The 19,559-nt window shown below is 34.8% G+C and overlaps 1 protein-coding gene across 1 annotated transcript in view; it reads left to right on the forward strand.

Annotated features, from left to right (window-relative positions):
* The window catches only part of LOC145680968 (heat shock 70 kDa protein 4L-like), an 873,295-nt gene extending 857,885 nt beyond the window's left edge, over window positions 1-15,410 (forward strand). Inside the window, exon 16 of the mRNA XM_081752186.1 lies at window positions 14,641-15,410. Coding sequence (XP_081608312.1) covers window positions 14,641-14,968 — 328 coding nt within the window. The 3' untranslated portion in view covers window positions 14,969-15,410. The remainder of the gene's footprint in view (window positions 1-14,640) is intronic.
* The last annotated feature ends 4,149 nt before the right edge of the window (window positions 15,411-19,559 follow it).

Genomic DNA, 19,559 nt, shown 5'->3' on the forward strand with positions numbered 1-19,559 from the left:
ATTGAGTTAATGTCGGTCAAAGCACTCTACCGACATTATCTCAGAACGCAACATATCGTCACGCCCCACATTCAATTGAAAGAACCACAACTTCATTGGAATTATATTTGGCAAAATATTAATGCTCCCTTTTTAACTACCCAGCAACGATCTCTTTGGTATTTTATCGTTAATAATAAATACGAAACGCGAGACAGACTATATCAGCTCGGTATAGTGTCTTGTAATCTGTGTGACTACTGTCATAATATAGATACTCTTGAGCATCGCTTACAATATTGTACAGAGATTCAACATATATGGACCAAATTTAGTACACTCATAAGTAAGATTTGTCATTCTTCACCATCTCATATTACTGCTACAGATGTTCTGATATATCCAGATTTTAACTATTTTCCTAAAGCAAAAAATAACAGTGTAGTCTGGCTCGCTGCATATACGCTTCTTTATGTGCTAACCACACATCGACCATATCATGTCGATGTGTATTTGTCTTATTTAAGGTACCATTTGCAGCAAATGAATGTGCAGTATAAACAACACTTCGCAAATTATTTTGTTGTCTTAGCTCCATAACAATTCTGTAAATTTTTCAGATTTATAACCAGTTTTTTTTTCTTTTTTTTTAATCAACTCGCTTTTGTATTGCTTTTATAACTGTCCAATGTACATGTGATAGAACTGTTAATAAAGAATTAAAAAAAAACTGGTCGAGCGGTTTGAGTCACTAGTCTATCAGTTAGAAGTTTATGTGTTCAAACCCAGAAGGAAGTATTCGTTTTTTTTAAAGTGTGTTCCTATTTTCATCAGAGGACTGAGAACATTTCTTTAAATAAATCTTTGGCCACTACTTTTCTCTCAAATTCCATTAGAAGGGAACATTATATGAATTGCAAATCTAAAATACACAGCTGAGAACAAAATATTATGTTCAATATTTCATTATTATCCTTTTATTTGTAATGAAAAACTAATTATAAGCATTGATGATTTCAGAAGATTCTCCCCTGGTAATGGCCAATATATGAATGAGAGAAAACTGATAAAACATTATTAGTCCACTTTGAGCATGATCGAAGATAACTTATGACCACGAAGGGGGATATTTATGTGGACAGAGTCTCAAATTCTCCCACAGGTCATGCCCTGAAATCATCACTGTTTGAAAGGTTTCCTTAACAAATAGAATATTACATTTATTTCTCGTTCTACGTTTTGAAATGGAAAAATCATAATTTTAAAGTGAATTATAATACGATAAGCATAAAGATTTATAGAACTAATGAAGTAAATATTCTTGTGTAAGTTATCGATTTCTAATCACATTAAAACTCGAATATTCGTTTGCATCGCACTTTAAAGTAAATCCTCTCTCTATATAATTCTTACTGGAAAGTATGTTTAACTCCAATTACTTAATCAATATTTTTAATAATATATTTTTATTGTAATACTTTTACTATTCAATGTTGTATATACTACATTTCCCAAAGCAAATCCTCGCAAATGTAAAGTGGACTAATGAATATTATCAAATATATTATCATTTTGTTTACGTAAATACTGCATCGCCTCATTTGAAACTTCGTACTTTAAATAATAATAATAATAATAATAATAATAATAATAATAATAATAATAATAATAATAATAATAATAATAAAATCATAGCCATACCTTCATCAGAAATTCAGGCTTAGTTAATAAATGAATTCAACGTGGTCTCTATTCGAAGTTCTATTTAATCGAATCCGATAGAAATACAAAGAGAAACTTCAAGAAAAAGTAAAAGAAAAATGTTACCTTGGTGGGACTGGAACTAACCTTTAAGAGTTCCTTTCAATTTACAGATAAACGCCTTAGGCACTTTGTTTCTTTTCTTTAAGTTAACTGATTCACCGAACGTATCTCAATAACTTGTCTCTATTTTCTACTCGCTTATACACGTTTTACAATCATTTCCGTTAATCTTGAACGACAGGAACACGAATACAAAAACATCTAAGAGAATTAAAATTACAAACTCCCCCACCGGGAATCGAACCCGGGATCCCATACACCTTATGCACACGTGCTAGCCACTAGACCAGCGGGGAATGCAAGTGAAATGCATTTTGTAGTATCTGAAGTTTACACCTATTTCATCCTGCCGTAATAATGTTCACCGTATTCGTTACTTTGAGGAATGATATATGTTATTCACATAATTTCTATTACATATTATTTCATAAATATTATATAAATTATCATAATTATTCATGATCTTCCATGGAAATTCACTGGTGCATGCGCAGTAGAAACAGAAGAATGCAGTTTACTGATATTAGTCAGAATGCAAATTGCTAACAGGCTATCAGAATTCCTTAATGGAAAGCAGTGGTTCCCAACCTGGGGACGCGCAGCTTCCTCCTGAGTAAGCATGAAGTGGGAGTAAGAGGGCGAAAGCTACTGACAGAAATGAACTGTGAAATAAATAAGTGAAGCACCAGTTATAATGACGCTTCAAAATTTAGCTTGACAATTTTATGACTGTTTAGAAACATAATAGTGCATTACGAGGGTATGCACAAGTCTTGCTGGAAATAAATATAAATTTCTGAGATTATTATTATTATATTATTATTATTATTATTATTATTATTATTATTATTATTATTATTATTATTATTATTATTATTATTAGTATTATTATTATTATTATTTGTCATACCGCTAAATCAATTTCTTCACTGCTTTCTGGTCACAGCCCAAAACCCAAGCGATCTGAATGAGAGTTTGTTCCACTTTTCCTCGGCTATAATTTCTCCTCGCAGACTAACAGATAGTTCCCTACAGCCTTTAGAGCTAGGCATTTTGACAACTTGTAGAAATTTGCATTGTGATTCGTATTAGCAATGACAGTAAAGTGGATCTTTCCGTTTCTACTGTGCATCATCAGCATCATTCTATTAGAAGTATTCCGCCATTACCAGCGGGTCACTTACCGCAGCTGAGAAGCTGCCATTCTCCACAATCTTCTGTTAACCTCTGCATCTTCACATACGATTTTTCTGTTTTGATATCACCAATAGCCTAATTATGTTTCTATATAGTCTAATTCGTCCCCTCCCTCTCTTTCCTGCCACTATACCTTCTAGCACATCCCTCATGATACAGTTCCTTCTTAACCAATATTCCAACCAGTTTCTCTTCCTTTTCTTAATAATATTTTTCTCCTTCCATTTCCATCCCTCTCATTTGTTTTCCTCTCGACCCAGCTATTTCTCTCCATTCTTCTCCACGCAGATATTTCGAAAGCCTCCAATTGTTTCTTATCATTTCTGCGTAATGTCCATGTTTCTGTCTTATAAATACAGTAAAATACAGTACACGAAGCATTTTATGAGTCTTTTTTTTCAACTCTAAGGCCCCCAAAATAGTATTTTCTTCATCTTAAAGGCTTCTTTCGCCATTTCTATCCTTGCTTTTATTTCACGTTCGCATGTCATATCATCACTAATAACACTACTCACACATCAAAAACTAGTCACCTGTTTCTATTTTCCCGCTCCTACTTCTATATTTGACACCGATCGCTTGGTTTCAATCACCATGGATTTTTCTTTCTAACATTTATTTTCATCCCTTATTCTTCAGAAGCCTTTCTCAAGTTTTCTACATCTTATTAATTTTCTTTTTAGATTCTGCAACAACAATCATATCAACCCCAAACCGTATACACCTCATCATTCTATCTCCTACCGAAATTCCATCTTCATTATAAAGACTCATTTTTGCTATCTCTTCTACATAGCTATTAAATAATGACGGCGAAATATATAATATCTGTTGAACTCACCTATCAATTACACTGTCTGTCTACTGTGTATGCGCCAGTGAATTTCCATGGAAGATCATGAATAATTCTGATAATTTATATAATATTTATGAACGAATACGTGATAGAACCTATATGAATAACATATATCATTCCTCAAAGTAACGAATACGGTAAACATTATTACAGTAGGATGAAATAGGTGTAAACTTCAGATACTACAAAATGCATTTTACTTGCTTTCCCCGCTGGTATAGTGGCTAGCACGTGTGCATAAGGTGTATGGGGTCCTGGGTTCGATTCTCGGTGAGGGAGTTTGCAATTTTAATTCTCTTAGATGTTTTTGTATTCGTGTTCCTGTCGTTCATGATTAACGGAAATGATTGTAAAACGTGTATAAGCGAGTAGAAAACAGAGACAAGTTACTGAGATACGTTCGGTGAATCAGTTAACTTAAAGAAAAGAAACAAAGTGCCTAAGGCGTTTATCTGTAAATTGAAAGGAACTCTTAAAGGTTAGTTCCAGTCCCACCAAGGTAACGTTTCTCTTTTATCTTTTCTCGAAGTTTCTCTTTGTATTTCTATCGGATTCGATTAAATAGAACTTCGAATAGAGACCACGTTGAATTCATTTATTAACTAAGCCTGAATTTCTGATAAAGGTATGGCTATGATTTTATTATTACTATTATTATTATTATTATTATTATTATTATTATTATTATTATTATTATTATTATTATTATTATTATTTAAAGTACGAAGTTTCAAATGAGGCGATGCAGTATTTACGTAAACAAAATGATAATATATTTGATAATATTCATTAGTCCACTTTACATTTGCGAGGATTTGCTTTGGGAAATGTAGTATATACAACATTGAATAGTAAAAGTATTACAATAAAAATATATTATTAAAAATATTGATTAAGTAATTGGAGTTAAACATACTTTCCAGTAAGAATTATATAGAGAGAGGATTTACTTTAAAGTGCGATGCAAACGAATATTCGAGTTTTAATGTGATTAGAAATCGATAACTTACACAAGAATATTTACTTCATTAGTTCTATAAATCTTTATGCTTATCGTATTATAATTCACTTTAAAATTATGATTTTTCCATTTCAAAACGTAGAACGAGAAATAAATGTAATATTCTATTTGTTAAGGAAACCTTTCAAACAGTGATGATTTCAGGGCATGACCTGTGGGAGAATTTGAGACTCTGTCCACATAAATATCCCCCTTCGTGGTCATAAGTTATCTTCGATCATGCTCAAAGTGGACTAATAATGTTTTATCAGTTTTCTCTCATTCATATATTGGTCATTACCCGGGGAGAATCTTCTGAAATCATCAATGCTTATAATTAGTTTTTCATTACAAATAAAAGGATAATAATGAAATATTGAACATAATATTTTGTTCTCAGCTGTGTATTTTAGATTTGCAATTCATATAATGTTCCCTTCTAATGGAATTTGAGAGAAAAGTAGTGGCCAAAGATTTATTTAAAGAAATGTTCTCCGTTCTCTAATGAAAATAGGAACACACTTTCAAAAAAAAAAACACACAAGATACCGAATACATCCTTCAGGGTTCGAACACATAAATTTCTGACTGATAGACTATTGACCCAAACCGCTCGACCAGTTCGTATGTCTTCAGTGCGTCTCTTTTGACTTTTGGGTAAAATAGTTTCCTGCTTCACACTTCTTTTTGTTTATGTCGATACGACTATAAGTTTGTGGTGAATATTTGGCAGTTACAGGTCTTGCAATGCATAAAAGTCTTTTTCGCATAAATTATGTTCAATTTTACGTCCTAATAACTTATATACAACAGGTTGAATCTGTGAAATGATTGGGGTTGGAGTGATCGTAAATGTTTTCATAGTTAGGAGCCTGGATATGCAAACCCGCTTAACGTGGGGATTTACTTTTGAGAAATTTGGTACCTATGTCATGTAATAGGAAATGGACCCCTATACATGCCCACATAACTATATAAAATAATTAGCTTTCATCAAAGGGGATAAATCCGGTCAGAAAATTCCGCAATTTAAATTTTTGGCAATTTTACCCATGAGAAGGAATGAGATGGACCGGCAATACTAATAGAGGTGCATGCCCTGGTCCTATGCTACCAGAGCAAATTTTTAGGTTTGGTAACTTCCAAAATTTAAAAGTTGTGGGCCTATGTACCTCTGCCAAAATGGAGGGGTGGGGAAGGTACTCCTATTAAAATCTAGAGGGGTGATCCTAAGTAAACCTAGGTCATTGACCCCGGGTCAAGGGCATTGATCTTTGACCTACAACGAAAAAAAATTTGCTGACTCGGCGAGCCATACTGCTCTCAGTACTACTGTTGATGTATGAGTACAGGCCATTTTCAAAACTCTTTACGATGTTATTTCACATATTAATTTCTCCACTGAATGTACTCATTGAGCAACATTAAGTATTCCTCAATGAATACGCTTTATGGAGAAATAATATGTGGAAAAACATTGTAGAGTGTTTGAAAATTGTAATGGTCTTTAATATTTATTTGCTAGGGCAAAAGACAATGACTTTCGCGGATCGTAACGAAACCTACAAGCTTGCGACACGGTTCCGCAAGAATGTCCTCCGTTCTTTAGGGAGCCAAAATGCCTTTCAGTAGGCTTTCGACAAGGTAATAGACCACTTGCGTTATACTTAGTACAAACTGTTGGCAAGCGAGATGCAAATTTGCATTATGCTTGCTGTAATCTTTCCGCAAGGCCGCAGATCACTTGCGTTATTCTTTCTGCAAGCGTTCGGGAATGTAATAAACTTTCGGCCTATTGGCTGTAGAATTACTTGGCAGTCGTGCAAGCCAAACGCTTGCTATTAGTTTGGGCCGCAAGACGCAGTGGAAATGACGAACTTGGAAATAACTTGCGTCCACCAGCGAACAACGCTTGCGACAATCTTGAATGGAACTACGAATGCAAGGTTGCCCCCTCATGTCATTTCTTCACTGGAATCCAGTGTGCTGTAAGGCAACAAGCCTGGCGACCCATTGGCTTCAGGCTTGCTTGGCAATCGTGCAAGCCAAACGCTAGCTATTCGCTTGGGCCGCAACTCACTTGCAAATGACTTGGATTCGCCAGCATTACACGCTTGCGTCAAGTTTGAATGGAACACTGAATGCAAGGTTCCCCTCATGTAACTTCTTTACCGGAATCGAGCTTGCGGCATGCTTGCACGCTTTCGAATCAAGCCTTATGCAAGCTTGACCGACTTGCAATGGAAGCTTGCAACAAATGGTGTGCAAGTTGTTTTTGCTTCTATGGCTATATGCAACAGTGATCTATTTAGAGTCCACCCAATCTGAAAGACTGGCAGAGACCGTTATTATACTAGGTTACCTGTAGTCGTAAGAAAGTTAACTAGTACTGAGTACAGAGAATTCAAATAGAAGCTACAAAAACCATACCTTTCAAAATAGTCAAATGCGTTTATTAGTTAACAGAACAAAGTAGTTTAATACCTTGTATAGTATTTCGTTCAAGAATATAGACCTAAGCATGGGTGGAGCTATAGGGGGCATTGCCCCCCAACTTTTTGACAACTTCACCGTCTTAATTCCTGACTTCATGACTATCTGTATTCCTGAAATGAAAGGTCCGACCCCGACCAAAAGGTCTGCCCCCCCTCCCCAGCAGACGAATCCTAACTACGTTTATGGACTTAAGTATATAATAGGTGAACGGCTATTTCAATATTAAAATATTAAGTTTAATTTATTGCATAATTTAGCAACTTTTAGATCAATTGGAAGCGCCGGGCAAAGTGGCCACAGGCACAGTGAGATGGTCACTTTATCCGCCTCTGCTTCTGTCCACTTTGCCCCATTACACGCCATACCTTTCGCATTTCTTTTTTCCCTCTGAACAACACAACTAAAACACTACTAAATAATAGAAAAGTTATTAAGAAGCATTACAATTGATAATATAAATATTATATTTATTTACTTATCAACACAACAGGCATTACTGCCCAATTACAGTGTCTACATATGAACTTAAATACATAATGTTACAGTATAACAAAACTTGACTACCAATATATATATATATATATATATATATATATATATATATATATATATATATATATATATATATATATATATATATATATATATAATGAACCTGATGTTTGAACACAGAATTATTCCAAATTAAAGTAATATATTTTACCATTTTTTTTACAGAACACTCAATACTAGTTTTTTGAATGACTTTTCTCAGCAGTCAAATATGTCTACATCTTCGTAATCTTAAATGATTTTATTGTATGTAGCACAAATTCTCCATGTAGGTGACATATTCAGTGCATTTGTACGTGCTTTTCTGCAGTACAAGAGGCCATTATTTCCCTTGCGTGTTTTGATGGATGGAGCCTGTATCATTATTTTTGTAGTTATGTCTATAAAGTCTATTTTCTTGTGCAAAAGTCTGTGTAAGAAAAGAAGATCGTTCAACGTCCGTCTTTGTTCATGTGTCTGAAGTGTAAAAGTTATCAAGTAAATTATCATACGGTTCGTACTTTGGATGAAGTACTGTCCTTTTGTACGTGAGAAAACGTACGAATTTGCTTTGTATCTGCTCTACTTTTGCCTACGTGTTTTCACATTTTTGATCTTAGGTAAGAAAAATAAAACAATTTTAAAGTGTTACCATTTATAAATTCTTTGGTCGTTTTAATAAGAAAAACAAGATTTCTATATGCATCTTTGGTTTGCCACATGATGCGCAAAGGTTAATTTTTTGTCAAATATCACACCTACATCTTTAATTGTATCTATTTTTTCTAAATTTATTCTATTTATCAAATAAGTAAAGTCATACATTTCTTCCGCGTCTACTGTATGTCATGGTTTTGCACTTATTAATACTTACTTCGAGTCTATTGGTAGTACACCAGTTTAGTATATTAGTCAGGTCCTGTTGTAGAAGTAGAAAGTCATCTATAGATTTCACATTTGCAAATATTTTTAAATCATCTGCAAAGAGTAATTTGTAAGAGTTATGTATATAAAATGGCAGATCATTAATAAATAATAAAAAGAAAAGAGGTCCAAGATTAGATCCTTGGGGGACTCCGGAATTTACACGAAAGCTTTTAGTTTTAAATTCTTTATACAGAACGGATTGTCTACGTTCACTCAAGTACGAATTGAAAAACGTTATCATATGGGGACTAAAATGAAACTGGCAAGTTTCTCAATTAGTATGCCATGATCCACAGTATCAAATGCTTTATGAAAATCGGTATATATTACATCTACCTGTCCATTATTATCGAAGGATGAAGTTATGAAATCTGAAATGATGGTGAGATTAGTTATCGTGGATCTTTTCTGTAGGAAGACATGCTGATATATTGAAATTGAAGATTTAACATGATGCATGACCTGATCATAAATGACACTTTCAAATACTTTTGCAATTTTGTTGGTAATATAGCTACTGGACGATAGTTTTCTATGCTATGTTTATTGCCGGGTTTTGGGACTGGGCATATTATTGATTCTTTCCATATGTACGGAAAAACATTTATCCTTATTGAGAGGTTAAATAAGGTATATAGCGGATATTTCAGAATATTACTACAACCCTTCACAATATAAGGTGGTATATTATCAGATCCAATTGCCTTATTCGGTTTCAGTTTCTTTATTCCATTCTCAATATCTCTTGTACTAATCTCCATGATATGAAATAAGTTCTGATATTCCCCATGTATGTATGTGAGTCAATACTATTTTTAGTTGAGGAGGAGGATTTATTGTAAATGGACTGGAAGTGTTGAGCAAAAGCTTCCGCAATTTCATCATTTTTAGTCAGACTCCGTCCGTCATAGGTCATAGACTTAGAAGAAAGATGTCGGGATTGACTTATAATGTAGGTCCAGAAGTATTATGTGTCTTCGGTTATATTATTTTCAGCATTAAAGATAAAATCATTATGTGTTATTGCTATTTTACGCTTCACTTCTCTACGTGGTCTGCAGTACTCGTTATAAAGATATAGGTGATTAGTCTTTCCCCTTCCCTTAAGCTATTTTATGCGATGTTGCCATTTAACTTTTATTTTTTGTATTATACTGTTACTAAACCAGCAAGGGTACCTTTTTTGCGTCGGCCTTTTCATGGGAATGCACTTCTCAAATATGTCATAAATTACTTTATGGAATTCTTCTACTGCTTTATTTGGATCCGTATATTCGTTTAGATATTGCCAATCTATTCTCGCTAACTCATTATAGAGATTATCATAATTTCCTTTCTTAAAATTCAAATCAAATATGTTTATCTTGTATTTTATTCTAGATGATTTAATATGATAAAGATAAAGCTTATACAAATAGATGGGTGGTAATTATCTTCTTTAATTAATGGATGAGCTCCTCTTATTACTGTTACATTGGAAAGATTACTTATTACTAAATCTAATGTTCTCCCTAAGCTATTTGTAACATTATTGAGTGACTCCATGTCATGGAATAACATAAAATGATAGAGACTTTGGGCGTCCGGGCTTAATCCTCCCCCCTGAAATCTTACATACTATAGTAAAGTATATGAAATATCTTGCAGAATTTTCACATGTTCTGCAGCCTTCCCCCCCCCCCCCGAAACAAAATCGTAATTACACCACTGGTGCTACCTATTGTACAGTTACTTTCGATAAAATGAAAAGAATGTTCGTATAATGAAAGATCTGAGTTTGGTTCAAAAAACACAACACAGATATGAAGCGGTTTGTAATTAACCATAGTTTTCACTAGAATGTCTTCTGGGCTCTGGTCAGTAACAGCCACTTGACTCACTTCCAGGTTCTGCACTGCCAGCAACACCCCTCCCCCTTGTTTTACCACTTGTATTATAGTCGCTATCTTTGCGATACACTAGGTATCTGTTATCGAAATAATCACAAGACAAACAGATCTCTGTTATTGCTACGATATCATAATTGTTCAACGAAATGTTGCTGGAAAACTCACATGCTTTGTCCCTAAGTCTCTCGCATTCATATAATACATTAGAAATTATCATTTTTTGCGTTATCTATACCACACTTGCTGTCATTGTTACGTAACACATCATTGCACTCACTTTGAGAAGTCTTACCTTGTTGAAGGTCATTCTCCCATGGTTGGATGCTTCATCCTCCAGGGCGTGGTTGATCTCTCCCCCTTCGAGCTGCATTCTTTGTTTGTCTCAAAGCTGGAAACTCTTCATCACTCACCACCACAGGCTCTGCAGGGGACCACCACTACAAGAAGCACCTGTAACTGCTGGATTCTTTGAAGCGTCTCCATATTTCACACTCACTGAACTCACACTAACACTATCACTTGGATTTTTGTCATTTGTGTTTTGTAGGCCCTCCATAGTATAAGATTTCCCATCAATATATAACTTATCGAATTGCATTCTCACCCTTTGTCCGCGTGCCTTGGCTTGAACCCGGTATTCACTAAGTTCTCTTCTAATGGCTCTAACGCTATAGGAAAAATCCTCACTTATACGCACAGGTGTCCCCTTGGCACGATATGCATTTTTCAGTATGGCCTCTTTCCTATATAATCATCAAATTCTCTTTAATTTGGAGAAATCATTGTTAAGCTAGTACTCACCCTTAGATCAATAATAGATGAACACACCTTTTTCCTCATAAAAGCAGAACAACAACTACGTCTGACCTCTCTGTCATCTAGAACTAGAATGGCAGCTAGTGCAACTGTTTGGACCTACTTGCAATAGGTGTCAGGTATATCAGGCGAGAAAAATGCCGAAATGCCGATGACCACTTTACCCACCCTGGCCACTTTATATTCGCCTTACTCCATATATATATATATATATATATATATATATATATGTGTGTGTGTGTGTGTGTGTGTGTGTGTGTCAAATAAATGAAGCAAAATAAGTTCTGTTGCACAAATTAACAATTAAAACTAAGAGAGTTTGTACATTGATGTAATGAATATCAGACAAAACGTTGTAGTTTAAAGTTAGAACAACTAAAACAAAGAAAAATGTATTCAAAATTGACACGAAATATAATAATGAATTAAATATTCATCTTATGAAACCAGCTTGTTTCTACTGAACATTCTTCGGCAGCAGGGATTTTTTTTACACCACTCTTACACCCTCCATGTGATAGATGCTGTTTCCCCTGGCAAAACATTTCAATATCCCCCAAAGGGGGGTGTATAATTTTTTGTTATTACCAACATCGGTACCATAATGTAAAAAATAGCCCAATAAATAATGTCCTGGGTATACTTTTTTAGTAGCTGGTACGAAATTCAACAATCTCAATATTAGCTCCAATAGCTTCAATCTAAATATTAACTTCGATTTTATATTTTCATTTCTCTACTCACAAAATTGTGTGAAGTATTGCATAAGCACATGGCGCAAGAGTTTGTTAGTAATTTGGACTTGAACTTTTTGTAACACTTTTATTGCTTCGATCTGTACATACCATGTTAGGGAGAATAATTAGATAATCCTAAAGAGGAATGAAACAAAATACTAGATTTTGTAACAGTTTGTGAAGTTAAAGGATAGCATGTAGAATATTTTACTCAAGCAATAAACTGGTGGGTTGATTTGCAGTTTAGTACTTTGTGGTAGACAAACACCGTGCTCGTGGGTTTTCTCGGGGTTCTCCCGTTTCCTCCCACTTCTCTCATTTCACCATTTCATTCATTTCTCATCATCACTGTCTCCTTTAGGCTAACCGGCACAAACGTGGGACGTAAAACTGAAAGATTTCATTTCATTTTTTGGAGTTTACCGTTCCGTTCAGCCCCAAGACTATATGAGATGGAGACTTACAGTTTAATGTTGGATCCAAATCAGATGAACTTCCATCAAAAATTGAACTCGAGTTTCCGCGCCGAAGGAGCTTCGTTAACCATATAACCACGAGGAAGTTGTTAGGTAACGAAAGGGCGGTCGTAATGATCTTAGGGTAACTCTGGACAAGTGCCGGAAAGAGAAGGTAGTGGAAGTAGAATTTGTTAATGATGAGGTTATGACGTTAAGACTGGAGTGAAAGAGAAGGATCTAGTATTGGTCAGAAATATCTATGGAAGATTATAATACTTTTGGAAGTGGGAAGGAATAGAATCGTAGTGTCATAGATAATATAACTTAGGTGAACAAAATGACGGCTGGAAGGACTGGCCAATTTCTAGAGATATACTTCACTAGTACTTGGAAATAGTTAGGATAGAAACTGTGTACTAACAAACGGTAGGTTAGGAAAAGGTAGACCTAGACCTTTAAATAGAGTAATACAGAGAAAGACAGAACTATATATACGAAATTAGCAATGAATTACAAAAGAAAACAGCAAGGGAAAAATTATACACAAGAAACTGTAGACCAAGAAAGAATCAGAAAAAGTAAGAACATTTTAGGAAATACACATAGAGATGAGATCTTCCGAAAGTAGGAGAAAACAAGGACATATTGTTATGGTAGTAGAAACGAGAAATGGGAATTAAATCAGGAAGTGAAAGAAAGTCTTACGAAAATTGACAGAATATATTAAGGGCCTACAAGGACAGACCTCGTAACCTAGATCTTGAAGAAGAAAACAATAAGCGAGGATGACGAAAGGTTTACTGTATACTTCGAAACCAGTTTGAAAGAGGTACATCCAATATGAGGAATGAAAAGGTAATCGAAATGGGTTAGTTATATACCAATTACATTAGTTAAGAATAGAGAAGCAAGTGCAAGAATGAGTTGTTCCTACGCGGCAATGAACTATATAAAACAACAGGTGTTTGAGAAAAATAATGATAGAGTTGGGTAACAAACCGAATTCAGAGATTTGTGATAACTACAAAACTATTAGGGTTACATCGCAGCAGCTGAGCAAGATGTTCCATCAAAAATAGTGGAGAAAGATCATAGCTTTACTTTTTAATTAGGGTAAGGACGCAACGGTTGCAATTGACTTACTAAGAGTATTGTTGAAAGGCATAGTGCAAAAAGGAAGGATATGGATATTGCTCCTTTTTTTGGATGTATTTTAGAGAAGAAAACTTTATTTTGTGGATCTGGAAAGAAAACGCTAAGAAAGAGACGTTCAAATATTTCGTGTGGAATATTGTACTTTGTAGGATTCATAAGTGGTCAAGACAAAAAAAAAGGGTTGGAAGAATTGGATATTTCTGTGGAGGATGCTCAAAATTTGGTGCAAACCGTATGAAGAAGTGTTAGGAATAAGAAAAATGAAGAAGCCTTTTTGATGAAAAAGAAAAGAAAGCCGTTTGAGTCGTTGACTGAGAAGGAATCGTATAATAAGGGATGTAACAGAAAGAAAAGAGGGAGAAGCAAAAGGCTACAATTGATGCACGGTAAGCAATGTGGTTAGCAATATTATGTAGTCGATATTTCGGTTTTATGTTGTGATTGTCTTGGAGGATTTGTCTAGACGTAATTTCGATCTTTCGTCTTGTATGCTAAGTTTTGAATCATGAGACACTCATCCTGATTTAAGAGTGAGTAAGACATTCATTATAAAACGGAAAATATACAAAAGGAACAGTGAATTACACTACATTTTGTTGATCTTATTAACACTACAGCGTGTTGATCCTATTTCTACCGTTTGTAAATTTTAAGGACAACTGAGAACTATTACATTATTTTGTTTAAATTTTAGTGTTATACTGAATATGTATACATGAGATACAACCAACCTTGAAAATGTTTTATCATTATGTATTCTTTATTTTTCTTACAGATGTGAGCTGTTTTTAAAAAATGAATATTTATGGGGTGTGATTTCAAATTATGAAAATAAAGGTTTTGGAACCATTTATTTAGACCCTGTTGATGAACGAAAACTTCGATTATGGTTTCTATCAAACTCCAGTAAAAGGGGAGTTGTTTTGAATGCCGTTATAGGGAAAAAGATCAAAGGTGTATGTTTAAAGGATTTCAGAGTTTTTATCCAATGCCGTGTGGATAATTCGAAGATATTTCATCAAGTAGTTCTTAAGATGGAGACAAAAGCAGATGCAAAGGAGATAACAGAGTTACTGGAAAGTCACATTAGATGTGGATCATGACGATATCGTCTTACAATTTAGTTTATTACTTTCCTGTTTTCCTTTTACTTAAAATATTATGGAAATCCCTTACTTTATGTCAGAAGTTTGTTTAAAAACTTAACGAATTGATTATTTGAAGAGATTTTAATTCGATAAAAAAAAACTATACACCATGTAGAGTATATAGATAAGATGTAAAGTACAAGTACTGTATACTAAAATTGAAAGAATGTATATATTGAAGTAGAATAACTTGGAGTCAAAATTTCTAATCAAAAATTTAATACATTTGGTGCCATATTTCACTTAAGACATTAATTACATTCCGTAAGTAATACTTTAAGAAAGAGTCAGAAAACTACTTTCTCTCTATTCTAAGGTTGAGTTTGCACTTTGATCGCTAAGTGTTTGTAAAAGCTAGTATATGATTATAAAAATATATTGAGATTAAACTATGTAAATAAAGGGAAAATGCTCTGTTCTTACTAGTCATTTCTTTTAACCCTTACGTTTTTCTATTCGACAAGTCAGTCAATTTATCACTAGCTGATCCAAAGCGGAGGGGGAGGGGAGAAAATATAATTCTTTTCATGTTATTTCAACGAAACGAGAAGACAGCAGCATCTGTTGTCGATATGCTCTTACTAGAAACTACTAGAATATCCTCAAAAGTTACAGGTGGTAATATTTTGCGCTCCCTTTGTCCTTTATATCCAGGCACGTAGCCACGATTTCGGGTTCTAGGTCAATACCGCTCAAACAATAACAGCGATGTATAAAATCAGCGCACACAAATACCGCGTGAACAAGAACCGCGCATGCAAATACCGCGTGGACAGAAACCGGACAAGGACAGAAACCGCGCAAGGACAAAAACCGCGCATGCAAATACCGCTTGAACAAAAACCGCGCAAGGACAAAAAAAACGCATGCAAATACATCGTGCACAAAACAGCGCAGGAACAAAAACCGCGCAAGGCAAAAACACTTACATAAATGTTTCGTTTTTCACCAAATATGAACAAAGCGTTACACAATTTGTTCAAAATGTAAGTGATCATTAAAATGAATGTGTATAAAGCTAATTTTGGAACCAACGTTTATTGGGATATTTTGGGCCATGCCTCGAACTGGCAATTTTAGTGTATTGTTTAAAATTTAAAATGGAATCTTCAAGTTTTACACCCCATGGTTATGGCAGCTAAAGGAGACGGTGATGGTGAGAATGGATGAAATGGAATGAAAAAAGTAGAAGGAAACGGAAGAACCCTGAGAGGATCCACGCACGCGGTGTTTGTCCACCACAAAGTTCACTTGTCGCGACTTTGTATCGAACCAAGTTCTCCATGCACCAGAGGTGAACGCTCTACCACTGAACCATCGCAGTCACTGTGTATTATTTAAGAAACTACGGTATCACTATTATTTGTGGGTTATATCATCTGAAAAAACTGCTGGCGCTCAAAATGCAATCTGGGAGTTTTACCCTTCTCTCCCCGAGATTTATATGAGTCTCGTTTCCGCCAGATAAAATTCTGGTCACTTAGGGTACATTCGAAACAAAATATTTTACTTTTACGATATATTAAGTTCTGTAGAAATTAAGTTCTTAGTAGAAAATACTTCTACCTAAACTACGGATTAAAATAAGTAGTAAAGATATATTCACGGGTATAATGGGCTGTATACGGGAGTATACGGCGTATGGGAAGTACCCACCTAAAGTTTTATAATCCAGCGTATACTCATCTTAAATTTACGAAAGAATGAACTTATATGGGGGTGCGTATATGCCAAGTAGTCTTGCGTATTCTATACGCTGTACTATTAAAAACAATGGAGCGTATACCTACGAAAAATACTAGCATTACACCACTGGATATATTCGTGATAATTTATAAATTAAGGTTCGGCTCCGTTATATTACTAATTGTACCGTATGTTATAGGCATTGTTTACAAACGTGCAATTTTTCGTTGTTTAGGAAATAACTTTTCAGTGCCGTGTTCACATTGATGTGTGAGTTAGATGTTGGCCGCCTATGTTCCTTATACATTAGTCTTCGTTTTGTCAATTAACATATTTTACTTATAAAATTTTCAAAAAAATATTACACATATTTTTAATCTACATCTGTGAATTTGTTTGGTTAGCTGGAACTTATGCATTCTTCTAGAATATGCTGTGCCTAACTGTGTTCGCCTAGTACTAATCTTGGATGATTGGTTTATAGTTTAGTGTTCCTCTCAATCCTGAGGCCATATAAGACGTGAACCTATAATTCTACATTTAGAATCTGAACCATATGAACTTACACCGGGAACCGAACTCGGGTCCGCTCTTCAAAGGCGCGTACGCTAATCAGATATACTAGACTTTGTAATATGAAATTCTGACAATTACAATATACTTTCCACTATACTGGAAACATATTAAAGTTTCACTGCATACAACATAACAAAATAAGCTTTATTTTTGAAAATATACAAATCAGTGGATGCTTATGATTTTTTATGTTTCAAGCAACACAATATGCAGACTAATATAAAAATTCAACATTTACAATGATAATAGTCTTTTCACTACTTGAAATGTATTATATTCCAGGTTATTCTACACATACAAGATAAGTAACTTAGTAAAATTATGATGACATTTACTGAATTTTCGACAGTCAGAATGCGAAAAGTCCAACTAAACAGGAATAACACCAATAATATATACAAGAACAAAATTTCTTCTTGAAATATTTTCACATTCAAATTCGTTTACATTTTGGGCATTCAAATATGAATTATTGATTCAGATTTGAGGCAGTGGAAGGAAAAGTGATGTAACGTAATATTCAATAATGTATTTTCGTGGGTTCACTCACAGTACATTCGCAAGTGGTATACGAACCACTTCACCACCAAATTTGTATATTTTGCTGCGGAGAAACCATTTTTTGGGATTTAACTAACTATTATTTTAACTTACACCATTTTCCCTTCGCCTGCCTCATTTAAGTTGCATAGTTTATATACAGAAAATTATATTTCTAGTTATCATTTTATACTTGAAACTACATAAAAGTAACTGATGAAAAGAAAACTGTAATGTATTTATAAGAATTAACCATCCCAAGATACTTGTCTGAAATACATATATTTTCGAAACGTTCATTCTGTATTATAACTGTAATTCTTACACTTGCGATTTCCATAATCACAAATATGATTAAAAATTGTAATTATAAGCAATGCCTCTCAGAATAGTAGGCAAATCAGTGTCCCGGTAGTTTCAACTAAACCTTCAATCCTAGCTGTTACGTCTTTGTGTTTGTTTCCGTTGGATTTTGTCACCACGAATATACTGTTCAATTTGAATTTCATTGATTTCCTGCTCCTTCTTTAGATAATCTATGAGCTTCCAAATCGTGGGATGTTCTGCACCAACAATATGATTGAAACTTCTATGCCAGCCTTCAATGGAATTGTTTGTTCTATCCAGACCATCGATTACATTTTGTCGTTGATTCCATATGAGCTGATCAAATCTTGGTGCTCTTCAGCGACTTTCTCCGAGCTGAGGGCGTCATACCCACGTATCCTCAAAATAATTTAGCACTCCTTCCACGTCTTCATCGGCGTTTCTAAGAAAGTCCATCTGTTTCAGTTCTTCAAAAGCTGCGGAAACTTCTCCTGGAGAAACGAACGCAAGGGATCCTAACTCTGAATTTGTAAAGAAAAATTCTCTACATTTGTGTATCTATTCACCAACTCACCCGTTTGTTGCATTTTTCGCCAGATACATTGTTGGAAGTTAAAAAGCATTTGGGAATTCCTGTTGAAATGCATTTATTGCGATTCTTTCAAAGTCCAACATTATGGTTTCGGGTTCTAATCCTGGAGTGCAATTCTTTCAAAGCTTCAAGCATAAGAATGTAAGAAAGTTATGTTTTGTTTGGTAAAGTTTCGAATACAGTTGGAATAGTGGTATCATAGGGTAGAGCATGAATAGTATATAACTGTCTGAATAACGGAGGCGCTGCGTTGAAAGTCCCATCAGCGTGCCACTCCTTACACCTGCTCGTCATTTGGAGATTTCTTTCTGTTGTAAAAGTAAGTAACTTATCTCTTCCCGGACCACTATCATACATTAAAAATCTTCCCCCGTCAAGCATTCTATACTGATCTGGTATTTCCAGCACTTCAAGATCGCGAGGATTTGCTGGTGGTGTCTGGGATCGCTGACGCTCTCTGCGTAATGTTCTACATAATTCACTTACACGTGACATTGTTCCTGGTGTGGCACGGGACACTGTTTCTGCTGCTGCAGCTCTAATAGCAATTGTAGGCTATGTTGTATTCCTTGCTCTTTCTTTGATTGCATTCACACATTTTCTAGCTTCAGTCGTTGCCTTATCAGGTGCATGGCTGTGCACTCGCTTCACCGGTGGTGTATCATTTTGCACATGGAGTCTTCCTCTGCACTGAATTGTATCGTACTGAACACACTTCCACAGAGTTTTGGTACCCGAAGTTCTTTCTTTCCAATATGTATAGGCTTAAGCATAACAAACTGATGCCCTTTATGACTTAGAGTATACTCCATCTTTGTTCAAATG

The sequence above is a fragment of the Thermobia domestica genome, chromosome 3 (assembly GCF_964235325.1).
Source record: "Thermobia domestica chromosome 3, izTheDome1.hap1.1, whole genome shotgun sequence".
Taxonomy (NCBI): domain Eukaryota; kingdom Metazoa; phylum Arthropoda; class Insecta; order Zygentoma; family Lepismatidae; genus Thermobia; species Thermobia domestica.